This window comes from Capsella rubella, unplaced genomic scaffold (assembly GCF_000375325.1).
Source record: "Capsella rubella cultivar Monte Gargano unplaced genomic scaffold, Caprub1_0 scaffold_8, whole genome shotgun sequence".
In the NCBI taxonomy this organism is placed as follows: domain Eukaryota; kingdom Viridiplantae; phylum Streptophyta; class Magnoliopsida; order Brassicales; family Brassicaceae; genus Capsella; species Capsella rubella.
The window spans coordinates 177,123-196,115 of record NW_006238916.1 but is presented as its reverse complement, the minus strand read 5'-3'; the positions used below and the strand labels follow the sequence as shown (position 1 = coordinate 196,115).

Sequence of the window (18,993 nt, the reverse complement as noted above, 5' to 3'; positions counted from 1 at the left end):
ATTGATTAAAATTCTCGTCTTTTATAGTTTATATTCTCTTTTTCTTTGAAAATCTATATCCAAAATTTCCTAAATAATTAAATTTTAATTTTTAATACAATATATCGTACGTTAATATTTTCTCATAAATGTTATATATGATAATATATGAATAGTATATATTTTATTCTTTAAGAAAATTATCTTTTCCTTTTTTGGTGTGGTTTAGTGTCAAAATTTAAAACCTCTTATTAATATTATGGAATAATTTGTATATATAAAAATTATGGTTATGGTTACGCATTCTCTGATCATGGTTACGCAGTCCTCAACTCCCAAATAAAAATGGTGTCATGTGAGAGATGTTTTTATTTTGCTATTAATTAAGTTTGACGACTAAGCTTTGATATTTGCATGCATATTCATTGTATTAAAACTTACTAAACTTCGTTTTCTAGGACTAGGACGTATAACTTTTTTATTTTCTTGTCTTTCTAAAGTGATCAACAAAATAATTGCAACAGGTTTCCTTCACAAAGAGGATTGAAAAAGTGGAGAAGTAACATCGAATGATGAAAGGGTCTGTTGGGGTCAAAAATGTACATACAATATTACTGAATAAGAAGAAATTTTGATGGAAGAAATGTGTAGAACAAACATTAAGATAGAGCAAGAGAGGGCTGATAGAAATAACGCAAACTTAGAAGATTAACAGAGTAAAATACCCGAAAATGTGTAAAACTGTTTTGAATCCGCAGTTACATATGCTGAGATGGTAGGCAACGCGGAGGAGCTGAGAGTTGTTATGTGGGAGAAGCTAAAGTGAGTTTTAGGATGAAACCGATGATGAGTCCGATGAGTCCAACCATTGCTGCCAACTTTAAGGATAGCCCATTTCCGCCGTTCCTCTGGTTTCTCCGTCTCTTCACCATTTCCTGCAATGTCATTAAAAACACGTTAGGCCACTTTTATGTTCACATGATTTTGTCTGAATGGCCGTAATAGCAAAGCATAAACCAATGCTAAGATATCAAGGAAAGGTTCATAAAGCGTACCAATTCTTGTTGCAGCTGTTGTGTTTGCTTAACGGCTGCATCTCGTTCTTCCTTCAGCCGCTGTATAGTCTGTTCATACATATCAATGGATAGAATCGTGAGAGTGATGATTAAACAAGACACAAATTAATCTCTCTTAAGTAAAGAATGTGGTCACTTGTGAGATTCTGTGAGGTACATTTGTTAACCACATGATGAAGAAAGGTATATTTATAGAGAGATTAAATAATGCTTTACAGACCAGCGTGTGTTTCACTGTCCCAACCAATCAACTCAGTCCCTCGCTACAGTTTCTAACTTTCTATAGCTTAATATCCGTTAGTGTGAATAGTAGAAATAGGATCTGAATAACAATTCTTGCACACAGGTATCATCACAAAACGCAGGACTTTTCAATTTTTATATGGTGTCTGCCTATGCAAGAGGTCCATGGTATATCTTACTAAAAGGGCTTTGCCACGATCTTAGTAGTTTAGCAAAATGATAATGATTCACACAAGTTAATGACCCAGAAATCAGAATAGTGATGTTAAGAGAATTTTCATTAAGTCATTACCACAGGCAGATTAAATTCTATAGGTGGGGGAGGGTGTAATTGTTACTCACAGAGATGGTTTCCGAGCCTGGTCCATCACCATTTGTTGCTCCGGATTCAGAGGATCTTTGGGTTGTAGATGGGGAGATATAAGAAACTTTGAGCTTACACTCTGTTAATGTCTTTCCACTGTCCTTTGTGAACTAGACAAAAAGCATGGCAAATTTAATGTCAATTTCTTTCACAAAAATGTTGAAACAAGATTCTGAAACGAAAAGGTTGTAAACTGGAATATCTTACTGTGTCTTGTGGAAGTTCATCGACATCAGTGTGTGGAGGTACAATGGTACTTTGCAGGAGAAATTTGTCTTTGCACTGCATATCTGGAGGATACTCTCGTTGCGCTTGTAGAGTAACTATAACAAAGAAGATCTTAATGATGTCCATGTTTCAAGTTATAAAATGCTAATGAATGAAGAGAGTAATGAAGAATCATTATACCTCTAATGATGCAAGAGTCCCATGGCTGAATGACACCAGTATTGGGTCTTACAAAATACTTCTTTGGAGATGTTGTCTTGACCTGATTTGGTGAACAAAACGAAGATGACATTCATAAGTTGATCATAAATAAAAGATGTGAAGTTGGTGGTTTGATGGAGAATTACCTTGAAAGCAACATAGTGCTCAGTTTTATTTGCAACTTTAAGATCACAGTAGCTTTGCTTCTCAAGTTCAACTGAAAACAAAATCAATATCCCCATTTCAATGTCACAGAACAAACAAGACAAGAAGATTATAAATAACCAAGAGAAAATCAAGCTTGAACATTAACATGATCTAAAGTCAAAACCTCAAAGCTCAAAGAAGTGAACAAAACTTAGATGTTGGTGTAAACAAGAGGAAAGGCAATGATTGACAATTTCGAAATTAGAGAGGACTCTTTTTTCTCATTTCACATTTACACAAATAAGGTATAGGTTTCCCTCGAAATAACCAAGTAGCTGAGATCATGCATAAGGATACTTACAGAGAAATTTGAGTTCATCAGGTTGAATGGAGATAAGCTGATTCTCGCCAACGCCAGACATCTTTCTATTGTTTGGCTTAAGCTAATAACAACACAAAAAAGAAGAAAAAGTTCCACAATCAAATTCTCTGTTTGAAAAACCTATACACATCAAAATCGAAGCCCCAAATTCCGATTTTATCTTTTCTTTTTCCAGGAAAAGGTCTCGAAGAAAAAGCTACAAAAGTAAAAAGAAGAAACTGAGAAAGGAAGGATCAAACCTGAAGAAAACAAAAAAAAAAGAGGAAAGTCGCAGGGTCCAACCGCGTGAGAGGAGGACGAAGATGCTAATTTCTTTCTACGTCTCTCGCGAGAATCGCTCTCCACCAAAACCAAATAATAAACCTTGTATCTCTCTCTCTCTCTCTCCTCTCGTTTCGATGGGTGGTGAGGAAGTTTTCTAGAGAGAGAGAAAGAGAGGGAAACGGGGGGAAGACGAAAACCAAAGCGCTTCGGGGGAGCGGCCGAGCCACACGTGAAGTCGAAGCAAAGTTTCCGTACGATTTTCCTCCGGCGTCGTCTCCGGGAAGTGCGGGGAAGGAGAGGAGAAGACAGAGAGAAAGAGAGGGAAAATGTGACACGTGTGAAAACAGTTGTGCATTTGCAACAATGTGAAGGAGGAAAAAAAAATAAAGGTTAAAAGCGACAGGCTGGAAAAAGAAGAAGAGGATGACGTGGCAAATTATGATTGGTTTGCTTAGTTTTTAATAGAATGACTAAAAAAAAATGCTAATAATGAGCTTTCAGAGATGGTAGGCCATTTTCATTCCCTCACGATTGATTTTATTTTAATTTTTGTATCTCTTTGCCGTGTTCCATTAATAATGATTTAATTTGTTGGGATGAAAAGAACATTATTAAATCGAGAATTCGAGAATCGAGATAGTAGAATCGTGACTAAGAAAAAAACTGAAACAGTGGTGGTTTAAAGTCAATACAGAGGAAACAGACGAGAAAAAAAAAAATACTCAATGATTTACTCGAATATTCCTTTTAATTCTTTAGCTGGACAAATCTTTAATATTCAAATTAGAACGATCCTGAATTCAAAACAGTTTTGAGTAGTTACCGTTTAGAAAAAAGTGAACAGTAGTTACATGATTGTAAACATGTATCTCAAGTGTTTTTGAAAAGCAATTTGCATGATTTTAGATGATTCAAAAGGTTTTTAGAAATGAGTAAATCAGTCTAATGTTACTAAAAAGGTCCACATCCTTACTCAAGATCAAAACAATCAACATTTGATTTACTTTTCCTTCAATTACTGTCACTGTAAATTACATGAAAAGAAATGAAATCCAGCAAACAAACAATTATTACAAGAGGGCGAGAGGGCGAGAGAGAGCGAGAGTATTTGAAAAAGGAGGAGATTAGCTACCTCTGGAGGTATGAAGACAACACAAGACAAGGCAGGACTGGTGTTGTGATCATTTAAAAGTTGAGAGACGAGGAAGTTTGTCCCTCAGATAGTAGAGTCTTGCTCTTCTCACTTTCCTGTGACTTACCACTTTTATCTCCTTTATGTTGGGAGAGTATCTGTTGTTTACATTGAAACAAACAATTCACATCAGATACATATATGCTAAAGCAACTCCACTATAGTCTATAGATTCAGCTATCGTTAACAGGAAAGATGATGTAGACTAGTATAAAATTGATTTAGTAAACTACAGGTCAACACACTTTTCCGTAACAAATGAGAAATCTAATTCCTGTTCTAAAAAATCTATATCATCAAGGTAATCCTCAGCTTGGTGATCTAAAATGCTAAAACTTCCGGCATACATGAACAAAGCTTATGCATATATGGTCAGCTTCATTATCGAAAACAAACTTTATTTCTCAAGAAACGAAGAGCACTATGACCATATTCAACTATCGAAAGCCAAGTAACTGTTACGGGTTTGTTCGGCAATCAAAGACCAGGTAACTGTTAAATGTTTGTTTTGGAGTCTCTAGTCGCTCCCCTATTAAAAAGGCTCCCAAACAACCAACTAGCCAAGGTCCATTATCTCTTATATACTATTTACCTATCTGCTTAACAATATACCAGAGAAAGGTGTGTGATAATTTTCGAGGTTAGGAAGAAGGAACTTACATAGGAAAAACGATTTCAACACCAATGCCAGCAATTATCCTCCTGATACGAATAGTAGTGTGGATGCCTGCATTTTGTCTAGAAATCACTATACCTTTGTAGATCGACAGCCTACGTCTGTTCTCAGGAACCTCCTGCAAAATCACACCTTTTTATGTCAACTCAAATCTTGCAGTTAAATGCATAATTCCATCAGATTATACACAGACAAGGATTTACCAGTTTGATTTCTACAATATCCCCTGTCCTAAGTTCCGGAACCGGCCTTACTTTCTCTGAAACCTCAATAGCTTTCTTGTTGAGTATCTACAAAAACAAAAAGCAAATCAACATTTCATTTCTCCAATGCCTGAAAGATAATTGATGATTAAAGAACAAGAGCCAAAACAAACACATCAGTCTTGACCACAGTATCAGATAATCATTAACAAACACCACACATATGCTAACAGAAACACATTTGATATTTGCAATTGCCACTAACGAAATGAGCTTCAAATTGTTTAATTTCAGCAACAAAACAAAACCCTAGATAATAGAGAGCAAGAGCCAAAACTCTTTACCACAGTGTCAGCAATGTATTCTAACAAAACCCCATTTACAAATTCAGAACCAAACTAAAAACCCTAAATAATCTAGCTGATAATTCACATTTGAAAATGAACTTACCCCCATGACATCGCCGAGCTTGACTCTAGTCTTCCTCGGAGGTTTAGCTTCCTCCACCGCAGAGGCTTCTCCTTCTCCATCTCCTTCCGCTTCAGTTTCAGCAGCATTCTCCACAACTGCCTCAGTTTCACCTTCAGTACTCTCTTCAGCTTTAACAATAAACTCCCTTCTCTTCTTGGAATCGATGGGAAAACCAAAATTGGAGCCGGAGTAATTGAGAAGAACCCTAGAAACTGATAGCCTCGAGTTGAGTGATGAAGCTCGTGGTAGAATTGAAGAAACCCCAAAATTCTTAGACGAGAATGTAGGGATTCTCGGCATCATATGCAATGACTGCATCCATGAAAACAGTAGATAAGTACAAAACTAAAATGAGCATAAATATGAACTGTGATTGCGCAAAGAACCTGAGGAAGAAGATGAGCGCTCGTCGCCATGTTTGCACAAACCCAAACTCACTCGAAGGAGAGTAGTGTGAGCCTTATCGTGGTGGCAATGTGAAGTAAAAAATGTCTCTTATCCGCGCGTGTGATTCAATTTATGGGCCAGCAACTAATTTCATGGGCCTATAAAATGAGGCCCATATTCAACTGAAAAGTTTAAGAAGCAACCATTACCAAAGAAGCCAGTGCCTGTTTCTTCTGTTGTATATTCAAGTCGTCTACTACATGTTCACGTTACCATTGACTTACACCGCAAGACTATCAAAACATATAATCAAAGGTTCCATATGTATTTTTCTTTCTTTGTGACACGAATCTATATTTCTTAAAGGTGCTTTTTCAGAAAAAAGCTTAGCAAAAAATAATCAGCATATAAAAGTTAATCGATTCGAAATATAATGTCCTAAATTTAGTTATTCTCTCGATTTCATAGAATTAAATAGAAAGAAGAATAAAAAGCGACAGAGAAGAAGAAAGAAAAATAAAAGAGAGATTGATTCTTTTGTCCTTCACGTATCTCTCCGAGTTGGCTATGCCACGTCAGCAACCGCGTCATTATATTGTCAAAAATAAAGCATTAAATTAATTTAAATATATATTCTCTATATATTAACCAAAAGCCAAACCAAAAAAAAAAATTACAAAAACACATTCACGTCTCTCTCTCTCTCTCTCTCTCTCTCTCTCTCTTTCTCTTTTTGTCCGACGACGATCGCTAAGAATTATCGCCGGAGATTCCTTTAACCGCCAGATTCTCGTTGGAAGATCGATCGATATATAATGAATCCTGAATAGTAAGAACTAAGAACCTTCTCTTCTCCTTTATGTATCTATTGCTTCGGATCGACCCGCTTTTTCCGTAAATTTGTTCATCTGTTTTGGTGATTTGGTTTTTTAGTTCGATTTTGCTTTGGATCCTTGTTTATTGGTAGATTAGGTTAGTTGAATCTTCCCAATTTTGCTCGTTTTAAGTTCTTTTGGTTTGTCTGATTCGATTCTAGGTTTTGGATCCTCGGTCCTTGGATCTTTTTTTTTATCTAGGGTTAGATTAGATCCAGTGATGTTTGATCGAGATCTGCTATTTCTGGTAGATTATCTTCCGTTTTGACACAGTTTTACGTTTAATTTCGTGTATTAGCGTATAGGAGTATTCAATTACATATCTCTCAGATGTGTATTGCTTAATTCGTTACACAGAGTGAGACATGGCAACAAAAGATGATCTTTGAGACATGGCAACAAAAGATGATCTTTTCTGAGTTTAGGTAGAAGCTTCACTTAGATTGATGTTTTTTCTCTCTTGTTTTGCAGTGACTATCTGTTCAAGCTTTTGCTTATCGGTGATTCTGGTGTTGGAAAATCCTGCTTGCTTCTAAGATTTGCAGTAAGTTATTTGCCACAAATTTAGCCATTTTTTCCCTAGCTAAGCTATGATTATGATTGTTTTGGTAGTTTCTCTTTAACCAGTTGCTCAATTGTCGGTACTCTATTGGATTTTTAGCTTAGTTTTGACTTTACTATTTGTATCATTGGTTGCTTCTTTGTGTGTTTTTTGTTTCCTGATATCTTGAATTTTATGTGTACAGGACGATTCTTACCTTGATAGCTACATAAGCACCATTGGTGTTGACTTTGTAAGCATATTTTTACTCACATTACTCATTTACATATACAGGGAACAAAATCATTTAGTACACGTATTAATTTAATATTTACTTGTGATTTGATGCAGAAAATCCGCACTGTCGAACAAGATGGAAAGACCATCAAACTCCAGATCGTAAGTGTTCTTGAGCTCAATATGCAATCATTATTGGTTAAAATTCGGATAGAACATATAATAATCGTGTTGGTAAATGCCTGTGTATGCAGTGGGACACAGCAGGCCAAGAACGTTTCAGGACAATCACTAGCAGCTACTACAGAGGAGCTCATGGAATCATTGTATTTACTCTTAACTCTTACCAGCCAGTCACCTTCTTGTTAATTAATACATCCTTTGCTTCTCCCTCACAGTTTACTATCTTTACAGGTCACTTATGATGTCACTGACCAAGAGAGCTTCAACAACGTCAAACAGTGGCTAAATGAAATTGACCGTTACGCTAGTGAGAATGTGAACAAGCTACTGGTTGGGAACAAGAACGATCTCACATCACAGAAAGTTGTGTCCACTGAGACAGCTAAGGTAATACTATTCCCAACCAAGTGACTTCTCTATCAACATACACCTTGTCTGAAAGATAATAACATTGTTGGTTGTCTCCTCTCCTTGTCGCGCAGGCTTTTGCAGATGAACTTGGGATTCCATTCTTGGAAACAAGTGCTAAAAATGCAACCAATGTAGAAGAGGCTTTCATGGCCATGACTGCCGCAATTAAGACAAGGTTAGAAGTTACAACAAAATTTCAACTTGTGAAGAACTTCTTAACCGTTTACTTAAACTTGGTTCTGTTGATGTTCTTTTGCAGAATGGCTAGCCAACCAGCTGGAGGTGCCAAGCCACCGACGGTCCAGATTCGCGGGCAACCAGTGAACCAGCAATCAGGCTGCTGCTCATCTTGATTCAATTAGTCACCAATTCTCTTTGGATCATCACTCCATTATAATCATTTGTTTGCATTGCATGTATGACTTCTCCAATTAACAACTCCCCCTCTTTTCCTTCTTTGGTTTTCATTTATTTTATTTTCAAATTCTTTTTCTGATGTATTTCGAATGCTTGAAACACATATATTACTTTAGTAAAAAAAGTCCCTTTATGAAGGCAGTGAGGCATTCTCGAACGGTAAGCTATATATCTGTTCTATACAGCTTACCAAGAATTAGCCTAAGGTACCAACGAAGGTATACCGTTCCAACAGTTACTCAGGTCAGTTAACTGGAGAGACCACATATATGCCAGAATTTAGATAAATACCACAATTAACATCATAACCAAGTCTTTCCTTTTGCCTTATTGAAACAAAACTAATCAAAGTTAGAACTTGATTGTGTTTTAAGAGCTAAGCAAAACAAAATTAACAAATCATCAAAATGGCTCACAAGCAAAACCAATGATCAGCTTAGCTTAGCTGGTGATACAAATAATCCTCTATGGATGCTTCTAAATGACTAAACAGCTTTTGTTAGAATATTGGTTTCCCTTTAGTGGGTTTAGCCTTCTTTAATTTCAGTTTTTAAAATTTCATAAATTTTTGTGACCATCTTGTAATCTATAAAAAAGTCAATAAAAATCTTTTTCTCAACCTCTCCCAGCTTTCTAAACAAAATAATAAACACTTTGCTTTTCTCAAGGGTGACCAAACAGTGAACCAGCAAATGTATTTCAATTGCTTGAGAGTGAAATCAGTTTATATGGATTCATCGACGCATTCTCCAACGGTAGTAACGCACTTCGGAGATATGTAATTCGATAATTAGAGATAGAAGGATCATGATAAATTTTTAATAACTTAAAAAGCCAAACGAAAAGGTTTTGCAGAAAAGATTTTTGAGAGTGTAACAGCAATAATAAAACTACGAACAAAAAATTCAACCAAAGAGAGAAGAGAGGGACTGAGTGGCCAAGAGGGGGCTCTACTTGCCCAACGACGGGAACTGAGCAGTGTCTCCGATCACCGGGGCAGCAGCTTCTCGGTGACTTTGGTTTCCTCCACCTCTCTGTTCACGACCACCACGGCCTCCTCTTCCACGGTTCCCACCTCTCGGGTTGTAGGTCTCTCCCTTAGCAGGCTTCAAGAACTCATTAATGCTCAAGGACTACAAAATCACAGACAAGAGTTGATTAAACACAAAATGATCATAACTAGTGTAACCAATCATTTGGAGACCATAATGTTTTTAATTCTTAAATGTAAATGTCTAATCCGTTCGTGCTTCAACCAAAAACAAAACAGAATGAACTAATTATGGTTGAGAGTGAGAGAAGAAACAATCAAGACCTTTTTAGCCTTCTCAGCAGCATCTTTGCGTTTGTCCTTCTCAGATCCCTGGAAACAATAAGATACAACGGATTAACTAATGCTCCATTACAGCAAATGAAATGAAGAAAACAACAAATATAAGATTTCTGACCAGCTTGACAAAGATTTCTTCCTCGGTATTCTTCTTGTTGGAAAGCTGTTGCATGGACTCAAACACTTTGGTGTCCACTTTCCTTTCCTCGACCTTTGTGGCTTGCAGAGCCTTCTTCTTCTCTTCCAGAATTTTCTCATACTCTTCCAGAGTCATCTCCTATTGACAAAATACAATATGAGTTTTCGAATTAGCAAACATTCTCCTTCAAACATTACTTAGGACTTCATAACATGTTTCAATAGCTGTGAATGATTTTACCTTGTCTTCAGCTTCCTTCTGTGCTTGCTCTGCAGCAGCGGCTTCTTTGCTTGCATCAGTTTCATCCTCACCTCCTTGCTTCTCAGCAGCAGGGCTCTTCTCAACCTCTGTGGTGGCTTCCTCAGTAGCTCTAATATAAGACAAACATTAGGCTTTAAACAGACTAGATTTCAAGGACATATTGAATGAAAAACTATACTAAAGACAAGGATGCTTACGGAGCAATATCATCTTCAGTAGTTCCCCAGTTTCCACGACCACCACCCTCACGTTTCAGATCAGAACTAGCACCATCAAGTAACACAAACATTAGACGTTAAACAAAGCAGTAACCGAAGTAGTGGACAGAACAAAGAGAATGCTTACCCACGACCAGTCCCGCTACGGCGCTCGTAAGTCCTCCTTGGGCGTTCATCACCACCTTCACCATTGGCAAATCCACGGCGACCTCCACGACCACGAACTCCAGCACCAATACCACCACGCCTTGCACCATCAGCATCTTCAGAAGGTCTGAATCCTCCAGAAATTCCATTCTCATTCCCGGGGGCATCATTGTTTCGGTAGTCCCGGTTATATCCACCACCCCTACCACCACGGGCATAACCACCACGTCCACCAGCAGCACCACGGCCTCCTGAAGGGCCATTCCTTGACTCCCTCACTACACATATATAGAAAACACATTTCATTCAATAACTTTCCAAGATATCCATAAAACGAAAACATTCTTACATATATTTTGACTTGTGCGTTAAAGAGAAATCTAAGAAAACAACTTTTCAGATTAACAAAGCAGCAGAGTGAAATTAAAAAACTTCAAATGACAAAAGCAATCTGTATACTACATGACAACAATAACCAACCTAAACTTGAACAAACCAATCAAAACACTCAACAAAACAACACGGATGAATCTAAATTAAGTTCAGTGTCTACATAAAGAGTAAATAAAGGAAAGAACTTTAACCTGCTTGAGTAGGAGGAAGCGGCTTGGTTGGCATCTTAGCGGACTTAGCAGGTTGCACAGCAGGAGCTTTCACGACTTTTTGAGTCAAAGTCGCCGCGAGCTGGCTGGGATCCTCAGCGTCATCTCCTAAGAGATCGAAAGGGTTCATAGACGCCATTTTTATCGGTCTGATAAGATCGAGTTAGGTACAAGTCACCGGAGAAATTGCTTTGCTTTGATGGGTTTATAGTAAAAGACAAATCAGTAATCCATGATTCGATAGTACAGAATCAAAAAGTAGAAGAAGAGAAGTAAACGAAGAGATATGAAGATTCGGACAGTGAGTTTGTGTCTAAGAGAAAATGAACTAAAGCAGACGAAACCCTAAGAGAAGCTGCGGCAGAAGATGTGCGACTTAAAACCTAATCTATAAACCCTTCTTGAGTTATTATCCTCTGCGGATGTTTCTATTTAAATCTACTCTGGTCCTCTACTTTTGTCCGTGGGCTTCATCTAGTTAAGCCCATTAACAATTATAATTAAGGGCTCCGTTAGTTAACTAGGCCCATCAATGACAGCATCTTCGCTCTTATGGAGATGACTCTGTTTAGTAATCAAATAAAAATTCATATTGCATAGTAATAATTTACATATATTTGCCTCAACGTATAATAGCAAAATTTTCAAACTACAAAACACACATACACAAAGTCAAACCAATAACTCATCAACACGTGTCTCTTTCACCAACCTCGCACTTCACCTCCACCTTCTCCGACGTCAGCTTCTATGCTTTTCTCCGACGTTTCAACTTCCCGTTTTCAGACGACGACGAAGAAGACGACGATGTAGAAGAAGAAGATGACGATGAAGATCTCTTAGACGTGATCCGAACCGGGTCAGGTTCACCGGAGTTAACCCTCAACGGAAAATTCAACAAAGCGCGGGAGCCACGCATCCTAAAAGCAGCTCTATCGTAAGCCAAAGCCGCATCCTCCGCCGTCTCAAACGTACCTAACCAAACCCTAGCTCCGTTTTTCGCAGGATCACGTATCTCCGCCGCGAATTTCCCCCACGGTCTCTGTCTCACTCCTCTGTAATGCTTACCCTTCGGCGCCGCCGCCACCGCTTTTTTCGGTTTCTCCGCAACAACCTCTAAACTCTCAGTCGGCTCGACTTTAACCGCCGCCGGGATATCGTAGAGACAGCTCAAGTCGGACGATGACGTGTCGAAATGGAAGGCGTCTTTGATGAGTCCGTAGACCAACATGTCCTCTGAGTCGTTCTCTTTCAACGGCAAATCTCCCCAAGTCTCCGGGAAACAAGAAGAACTCGGGATGGACTCGTTGAGTCGCAGCTCGTTGTCTCCTCCACCTAGCAAGTGACGTCGTATCGTCTCTAACAAATCGTAATCTGATTCTATATCGCACTGTCCGTACATTTTCAAGAACAGCTAAACTATATTAGTCTATAGAGTTGTTTTTTTGTTTGGTCTATCAAATATCTCTAATTTTTGTTTTTTCGTATGTGTTGAAGAGGGTTTATATAGAGGATAGTATACGAGGTTCATGAACCTAGAAAAGTAACAATAAACTTTTACATGTTTTCAATTTTGTAATATTTTTTTTTAGTAGTAGTGGGAAATTAGAAAAATATGAAAGTTGTGTTTTTTTTTTTTCCGTAACACAAGTTTACGAAGGTTCGTGAATTAAAACACGTGCGCTTTATCCATAATAAGAGAGTTTCACGATGAACAAGGGTCAAGTTGACGTCATTGCTCATCATGACATTAATGAGAAGAAGAAAGATGCTGATTTGGTTTTGTTTGTCTCTCAACTTGTCCCTTGTTTTGTCCCTTCGGTTTTGAACTTTAAAGTTCCGGTTTTATTAAGCAAACTACACTAATCAAGTGTTTTATTAGTTTATTATTCGATAAACTAAGGTCTTAATTAATTCCTTAGTCTTTGTTATATTGACATGTATGTTCCCACCAAAACCTAGATTTCTATCGAGTCCATTAAACTAATTTGCTATGGGGGACTAAAATATCATATATACATAATCAAAAGTGCTAAATGTATACTTTATCAGATAGTTGTCATAATTACATATGAAATCTAAGATTAGATCTTGTTGTTATGGTATGGTGGTGAAACAAAAAATCTAACAAGGTGGGTCATACATTATATAGTTTATACGACTGCGACACTTTAGAAATGTCTGCCTGCACAAATCGGGATACATTTCTCCTAGACACCAATTAACAACATCATCTCACTTTTCACCTTTCATTTTGTTACTAATTTCTAATTTAGAATTTTCCTTATTTCCATTTTTGTTTTTATTTTTAAAAAGGAATATAATAAGCCTTAACTAGATCTTTTTTTGCACCAATGATGTGGAATCTTTGAGGATAATTATTGAGTTTCTGTTTTAATATTTTTCTTTCTATCGGCTAAAAGTCAAAATCAAGAAAGGGCTCAAAGACAAGTTAGTGGTGGGTCGCTCATGTCTGTCCACTTGCAAAAGGGACCTCTTTCACGGAAGCATCGTTTAGTCAATAGTCACTCAAAACTGTTTTCGATCTCTTGAGTCGATTCCAAGAGTAGTTTTTAATCACATCATTATGGTGTGATGGGTTCTTTTCAGTTACGCTGAATCTGAGAATATGAATATGATGTGATTATTATGTATGTCAACAACAAGTGATTGTATGTCAACAACAAGTGCTGCCTTCGCTGATCTTCAAACGTATCGATCGTGAGATCAAGAACTCAATCACTGCTAGACAAATCAAAAAGTTTTTCAAAAAGCTTATGAGATTGTGGCTGCACTGATCTGCCGATGACTTTGTGGATTGCTTTGCTTTCTTGTTTTTCCTTTTGCCAAGAAACCAATCTGTTGTATGGTTACATCTTTTTGTAAAGCCAAACTCTTTCATATTTATATGATATTTACAAGTTAACAAAAAAAAAAAACAACAAGTGAATTGTTTGATTTATGATAAAAGTGTTTACACACATCAAACAACGAGTTTTTAAATATTGGTTTTACTTGCATGTAAGTATAATACTATGCGGTTTAAACCATTGTTAACGTAAAATTATCAAAACCACTGAAGAAAAAGACATTAACATAAAATTGCGATAAAGGTTTTGTATTGTATCAAAATCAAAAGTCGACGCATAGATTTTCCATTCTTTCTCAAGTTAACCCATGCATACACGTTAATTTTTTTGAATATGTGACAAACTAAATAAAACTGATTATATATCGTCTGACTTGATTCTTATAACTTATTGATTGCAATTACTTAGTCTATAAAATTTTCAGGTAAGTGATACTCCATGAAATTTAGCAGAGTTCTTGGCCGCAAATTTTAAAATAATATGTTTTTTTTTTGTCTTGTCGTAAAAAGTAATTTATTAGTTAGACCATCACTAATGATGATATTTTAGAAGCAAAATTTACATTAAAAAATATCTTAACTAATGATAATAACATAAGATACTCTCTAATGTAAATTTTGCTTTTAAGATATCACCATTAGTAATGCCTTTTCAAGAAAAAACAACACCTTGTAAAGATATAAATCAAACGCTGACGTACCAGTTGCTTAGGAAATGTTAAATGCTAATTATATATACATGGATGCAATCAAGTTAAGTTCCGTTTTGTTATTAAATACTTTGACTATTGTTTAATTTTCAACAATACATAACATACTTTGATTAGTTAAATATAATTAAATTAATATTGTAGTTGAACTTCTTTTCCATGTTTGAACTCCGCAGCTAAATCCTCATAGTACCACTTGGACGTTTCACATACATCCAATAGTGTGCTTCGGTTCTTTTGTTATATGTTGGGATAGAATACACTTACCGAATTTGCATAAAGATGTAATTCAAGCATGAGAAAACAAGATACGATGGATGATCGATTTGTGGTTTATATTTTCATTCTAGGAAAGCATGTACTGATCCTTATTTGTGCCGATAAAAGGTACATATAAAACATTATGCACTTTTGATTATGTATATATACATTTAGCACTCATAATTGCTGAAAAGAGTTTAGAGCAGTTCTCATCCATTGAAGTCTTTTCAGCTCTAGACTCTAAACTCTTTTGAATTGAACTTACTTATGAGTATACCAAAACAGGTAAGCACAATTTTAAGCTAATGACATAAAAGTGAAATGATTTTAAAAAGGATAAACAAAATACAGTACTATGTGAATTGTGAAGAAGGAAAGGGAGATGCATAATGACACGTCAGCAATTCAAAAGGTTGAAACTGACCAAATTCTAGTCTGGTTTGACTTTTGACCATTTGACTTTTCAAACCTTTCTTCTATTAGTAGCAAACTCAACTCTCGATTCCATACGTGCAAACAATCACGCACGTGCGTTCCCACCGCAATGTTTGAGTTTTCTTCAACAGAAGACGATATATTTTTTTTCTTTATTCTTTGCACATAATGTTAGATGAGAATTCAAAGATTCTTCACAAAATGATAAGTTTTTTTTTTTGGGTTTTAGTAAGATATTCACAATTATTAATGTCAGTTATATCATTTTTTAATGCTAGAGTAGTTGTCACGTTGAAGATTGGTTGGTGAATATAGTTGTTTAATACATCATTTATCGATCAAAAATTCGTATTTTCCATTGAATCTATTTTTCTTGACCTTTGAAAAAATTGTAATGTAGATTTATATGGAAAAAGTAGTTAATCATTTATGTGACGAGAAAATAAGTTGTCCCATAACGAAAGAAGAAAAAACACTAAAACAAACTTGTATGGCATTACTCGATTTAGAGCAACAACTATTATATATTGGAGACCAGGCTGGTTCAAGAAAACGACACGTATAGTTCTTGTTGTTGTCATGATTATTAGCTAGGATGCTAAGAAAGAAAGCTTTGTTACCACAAGATCATTGTTATATTGTTGGCTTAGACGTCAAAAGATGCTGTCCTGATCCGGAACCTGAGAATTATATATAGCCTTAAACTTCATCAAAAATTATTAAGTATACCCTTAATTATAAAAACTAAACTCATAAGGGAACAAACATTACGTACTAATACATCTCTTTTTCTGCAGTCATTGTTTTTATGTTTTATATAGACATCTCTTTGTATGCAGTCTAAGTCATGACTCATGAGAATTGTTATATTTGTTTATGCAAAGGGACAACTTAAATCGATCGGATTACGTCTAACAAAAATGACCATCTTCAATGGGAGGTTTTTAGACAGATCTTACATAAATTTGTGATTTAATTAAATGCAAAATGTAGGTAAATAGGTAAGATACATATCTTATATAAGATACAAAACAATGGTTAAGAGACGCCTACGTGACGTTCTGTGAGTGGATGTTGAGATAAATATAAGAAAAATGATTTTTTTTTTTACCTTTTTTCTTTATTTTCCTTTTCATCATTCTCTTTTAAATCCAAGCTTCCATATTTTATTTTTACACCAATTTCTTATTACCTTACCAAAGACAAACCAAATATTTTAGTTACTGAAGAAAAAAAGAATTCTTATATTTTCTACATAGAAAATGACATCAACAATTGAAAAAGTATTTGGTCGAGCACATATGGCCAAAATATTCTATAAACCACGTTTAAATTAATTGTGCTTTGTGTTTATGTTATTTATGCAATAAATTATATATCATCTATATTTTAAAATTTTTATTTTGTAATAATTATTGTTTTTAATTTTTTAATTTTTTGTTTTATGTTTTAATCCTAAGATCCACTATTTAAGAACCCACCAATAATCCTGCATTAAAACATAAAAACTTAGTTACACTTCTTAATATCACTTTTTCAATTAAATTACTAAACAAATCATAAGATTCATTTTTAATAGCCTAGCATTGAGGATGCTTAAGTGAGCTAATATGGGGTTTTGCTATCCATCGCTCTTAGAGTCTTATAAGACTATCTCCCGTTAGACTATAATAATTCCTTTTGTAAATCTAAACGCGGCCAAGAATTATGGGACAACCCGTTTGAACGACTAGAATTGAGAGAGGGATTGTTACAATGATATATTTTGCAAGAAAGTGATTATAATTTATATTTTGTTTCCTCGTAATGATAACATGGCTTTCTAGAATATAGTGAGTTTCTCGTTGATTCATTCTACAACACAAGTTGATGCACCGCGTAACTTCTTTCACGTGCATGGTCATATGTATTCTTCAAGATATATAGAATTAATTGGAGCAGGTGGTGCAGTGCATATGGAGATCAAGAAAATTTAATACGAAACCAAACATAATTCAATATCGTGATCCATCAATCATTAAAAGGCCGCATGCATTGACTTGACTCATTCAGTCTTTCTGTTTACTAAACCCTTCATCCATATTCCATAATGTATATCAAACTACTCGTAACCGCTAACTTTTCTAAGTTGTGTTTGGTAAGACGTTAATGCTTTACTATATATATCAACTTAGTTTACGTTTTGTGTTAATTTACCACGCCAAACAAATCTTCTAGAAGGCTTTTACGTACAATGTTTGGCTTTTATCATATACTAGCAATTGATCCGCGCTGCGCCCGGGAAGTTTATAATTTTTGTTATTTTTTTATTCATATTATGATATTTTATTTGTTTTTAATTGATTTTCAAAACATATTATAGTTATTTTCTCTTGAATTATTATCTTTCAATATTTAAATTTGGATTAAAAGCATTTTCTTTCTTATCATGTTATAAACTATTATTTCACTTTCAGTTTTATTTTTCCCCTTTAAAATTTTATATATACAATTACATAAATGTTGTTTTTATTCTACAATAAATTTAAAATTTACTTACATTCTTAAACTCAATAACACATTTAAAATTTTAAACTATGATCAATTTAAAATGAAAGTTGAATTATATTATTACAACTAACTAATAAAAAATGAAAGTATTTCTTATTTAACATTTCATTTATTTACATAATTTATTTTTATTTATATAAATTTTCTATTAATTAAATAAGTAGCATAAATATGCACTAAATGAATGTTTTAAATTTATTTTAATGTAAAAAAAATGTGGATTAGGTGACATCATGATAAGAGAGAAAAAACTAATTTTATATATCTATATATATATATATATATATATATATTCCGATGCGAGATTAGCTGGTTGATATTGTCCTTCAACTATATATTACGAATGATCTCTTTTGTGAAATTGGTAAAATTTTGTTTATAACATTAACTGACTGTTGACATCGAATTTGTCTTTTTTTCTGCGTCGATTGACATAATAGTTCTTTATATATATGAACTAGAGAACGTTCGTTTTTTTTTTATTAACTGACGTAACAACCCGTTAACTCATATGAACGCAAAGTGACTAAAAACAAATTAAATTATGGAGGATGATACTATATACAATATTATATTTGTGGAGGATGACTAAAAACAAAAACAAAAATTGTTCCTTGTTTTTTTTTTTGCCAAGGTTCAATTGTATTAGGTTCTATCTCTTTGATAAAGTCTAACTCTTCATATTTATATGATATTAACTGTTTAGCAAGAAAAAGGATGAAATTATATATATGTACATCAAGATTAACTAATACTAGTGATTGACCCGCACGTACGTGCGGAGTTATTTTTACAAAATTACGATTTTTAAGTAGATGCTATTTTGGTAAAATTTTGTTATATGAGTTTATTTGATAAACTATATATAGACATACAGTTGTAAAATATAGATATTGTATTACATAATAAAATTTTAAAATTACAATTTTAAAATTATTTAAATGAAAATGGTAAGTGATATTACGTGTTTATTTTTTAAACTAATCAAAATATT

General features: G+C 34.8%; 5 protein-coding genes across 7 annotated transcripts; 1 reads left to right on the top strand and 4 right to left on the bottom strand.

Moving 5' to 3' along the window:
• Positions 1–522: 522 nt before the first annotated feature.
• LOC17874694 (vesicle-associated protein 2-1) lies at positions 523–6,597 on the bottom strand. Of its 3 annotated transcripts, XM_023779077.1 has the most exons (9): positions 6,505–6,597; positions 2,860–3,004; positions 2,600–2,681; positions 2,238–2,308; positions 2,071–2,152; positions 1,870–1,985; positions 1,641–1,772; positions 1,035–1,103; positions 523–914 (listed from the first exon to the last, which is right to left on the bottom strand). In XM_023779077.1, exons 3-9 carry the CDS (start codon positions 2,658–2,660, stop codon positions 783–785), a joined length of 663 nt encoding a protein of 220 aa, XP_023634845.1. In that variant the 5' UTR covers positions 2,661–2,681; positions 2,860–3,004; positions 6,505–6,597; the 3' UTR covers positions 523–782. The 3 variants fall into 3 exon arrangements, with proteins under 3 accessions (XP_023634845.1, XP_006281073.1, XP_023634847.1); XM_006281011.2 differs by lacking the exon at positions 6,505–6,597 and having other exon boundaries at positions 2,860–3,447; XM_023779079.1 differs by lacking the exon at positions 6,505–6,597 and having other exon boundaries at positions 2,903–3,447.
• LOC17877120 (50S ribosomal protein L19-2, chloroplastic) lies at positions 3,858–5,896 on the bottom strand. The gene is made up of 5 exons (XM_006280979.2): positions 5,813–5,896; positions 5,406–5,738; positions 4,956–5,042; positions 4,737–4,870; positions 3,858–4,174 (listed from the first exon to the last, which is right to left on the bottom strand). Exons 1-5 carry the CDS (start codon positions 5,840–5,842, stop codon positions 4,066–4,068), a joined length of 693 nt encoding a protein of 230 aa, XP_006281041.1. The 5' UTR covers positions 5,843–5,896; the 3' UTR covers positions 3,858–4,065.
• Positions 6,502–8,618, top strand: LOC17874739 (ras-related protein RABD2b). The gene is made up of 8 exons (XM_006281064.2): positions 6,502–6,642; positions 7,160–7,232; positions 7,435–7,482; positions 7,581–7,628; positions 7,721–7,792; positions 7,881–8,036; positions 8,132–8,235; positions 8,320–8,618. Exons 1-8 carry the CDS (start codon positions 6,629–6,631, stop codon positions 8,411–8,413), a joined length of 609 nt encoding a protein of 202 aa, XP_006281126.1. The 5' UTR covers positions 6,502–6,628; the 3' UTR covers positions 8,414–8,618.
• A 656-nt stretch (positions 8,619–9,274) lies between these two features.
• LOC17875999 (RGG repeats nuclear RNA binding protein C) lies at positions 9,275–11,543 on the bottom strand. Its single transcript, XM_006280677.2, has 7 exons — positions 11,157–11,543; positions 10,553–10,850; positions 10,405–10,470; positions 10,187–10,316; positions 9,926–10,084; positions 9,793–9,840; positions 9,275–9,610 (listed from the first exon to the last, which is right to left on the bottom strand). Exons 1-7 carry the CDS (start codon positions 11,311–11,313, stop codon positions 9,428–9,430), a joined length of 1,041 nt encoding a protein of 346 aa, XP_006280739.1. The 5' UTR covers positions 11,314–11,543; the 3' UTR covers positions 9,275–9,427.
• A 230-nt stretch (positions 11,544–11,773) lies between these two features.
• Positions 11,774–12,660, bottom strand: LOC17876982 (ethylene-responsive transcription factor 2). The gene has a single exon (XM_006279634.2). The coding sequence runs from the start codon at positions 12,574–12,576 to the stop codon at positions 11,923–11,925; it is 654 nt and encodes a 217-aa protein (XP_006279696.1). The 5' UTR covers positions 12,577–12,660; the 3' UTR covers positions 11,774–11,922.
• Between the last annotated feature and the right edge of the window lie 6,333 nt (positions 12,661–18,993).

Bases quoted from the DNA above. Each gene is read 5' to 3' on its own strand.
- LOC17877120 (XM_006280979.2), bottom strand. From the start codon at position 5,842: ATGGCGACGAGCGCTCATCTTCTTCCTCAG. The intron at 4,871-4,955 runs GTAAATCCTTGT...GTGATTTTGCAG, and splicing joins ATATTGTAGAAATCAAACTG to GAGGTTCCTGAGAACAGACG. The intron at 4,175-4,736 runs GTAAGTTCCTTC...TGTAAACAACAG, and splicing joins GTTGAAATCGTTTTTCCTAT to ATACTCTCCCAACATAAAGG.
- LOC17876982 (XM_006279634.2), bottom strand. From the start codon at position 12,576: ATGTACGGACAGTGCGATATAGAATCAGATTACGATTTGTTAGAGACG.
- LOC17874694 (XM_023779077.1), bottom strand. From the start codon at position 2,660: ATGTCTGGCGTTGGCGAGAATCAGCTTATCTCCATTCAACCTGATGAA. The intron at 1,986-2,070 runs GTATAATGATTC...TCTTTGTTATAG, and splicing joins GGACTCTTGCATCATTAGAG to TTACTCTACAAGCGCAACGA. The intron at 1,773-1,869 runs GTAAGATATTCC...CTTTTTGTCTAG, and splicing joins ATGAACTTCCACAAGACACA to TTCACAAAGGACAGTGGAAA.
- LOC17875999 (XM_006280677.2), bottom strand. From the start codon at position 11,313: ATGGCGTCTATGAACCCTTTCGATCTCTTAGGAGATGACGCTGAGGAT. The intron at 10,471-10,552 runs GTAAGCATTCTC...TGATGGTGCTAG, and splicing joins CGTAGCGGGACTGGTCGTGG to TTCTGATCTGAAACGTGAGG. The intron at 9,841-9,925 runs GTCAGAAATCTT...TATTGTTTCCAG, and splicing joins AAGAAATCTTTGTCAAGCTG to GGATCTGAGAAGGACAAACG.
- LOC17874739 (XM_006281064.2), top strand. The intron at 7,233-7,434 runs GTAAGTTATTTG...TTATGTGTACAG, and splicing joins GCTTGCTTCTAAGATTTGCA to GACGATTCTTACCTTGATAG. The intron at 7,793-7,880 runs GTATTTACTCTT...CTATCTTTACAG, and splicing joins GAGGAGCTCATGGAATCATT to GTCACTTATGATGTCACTGA.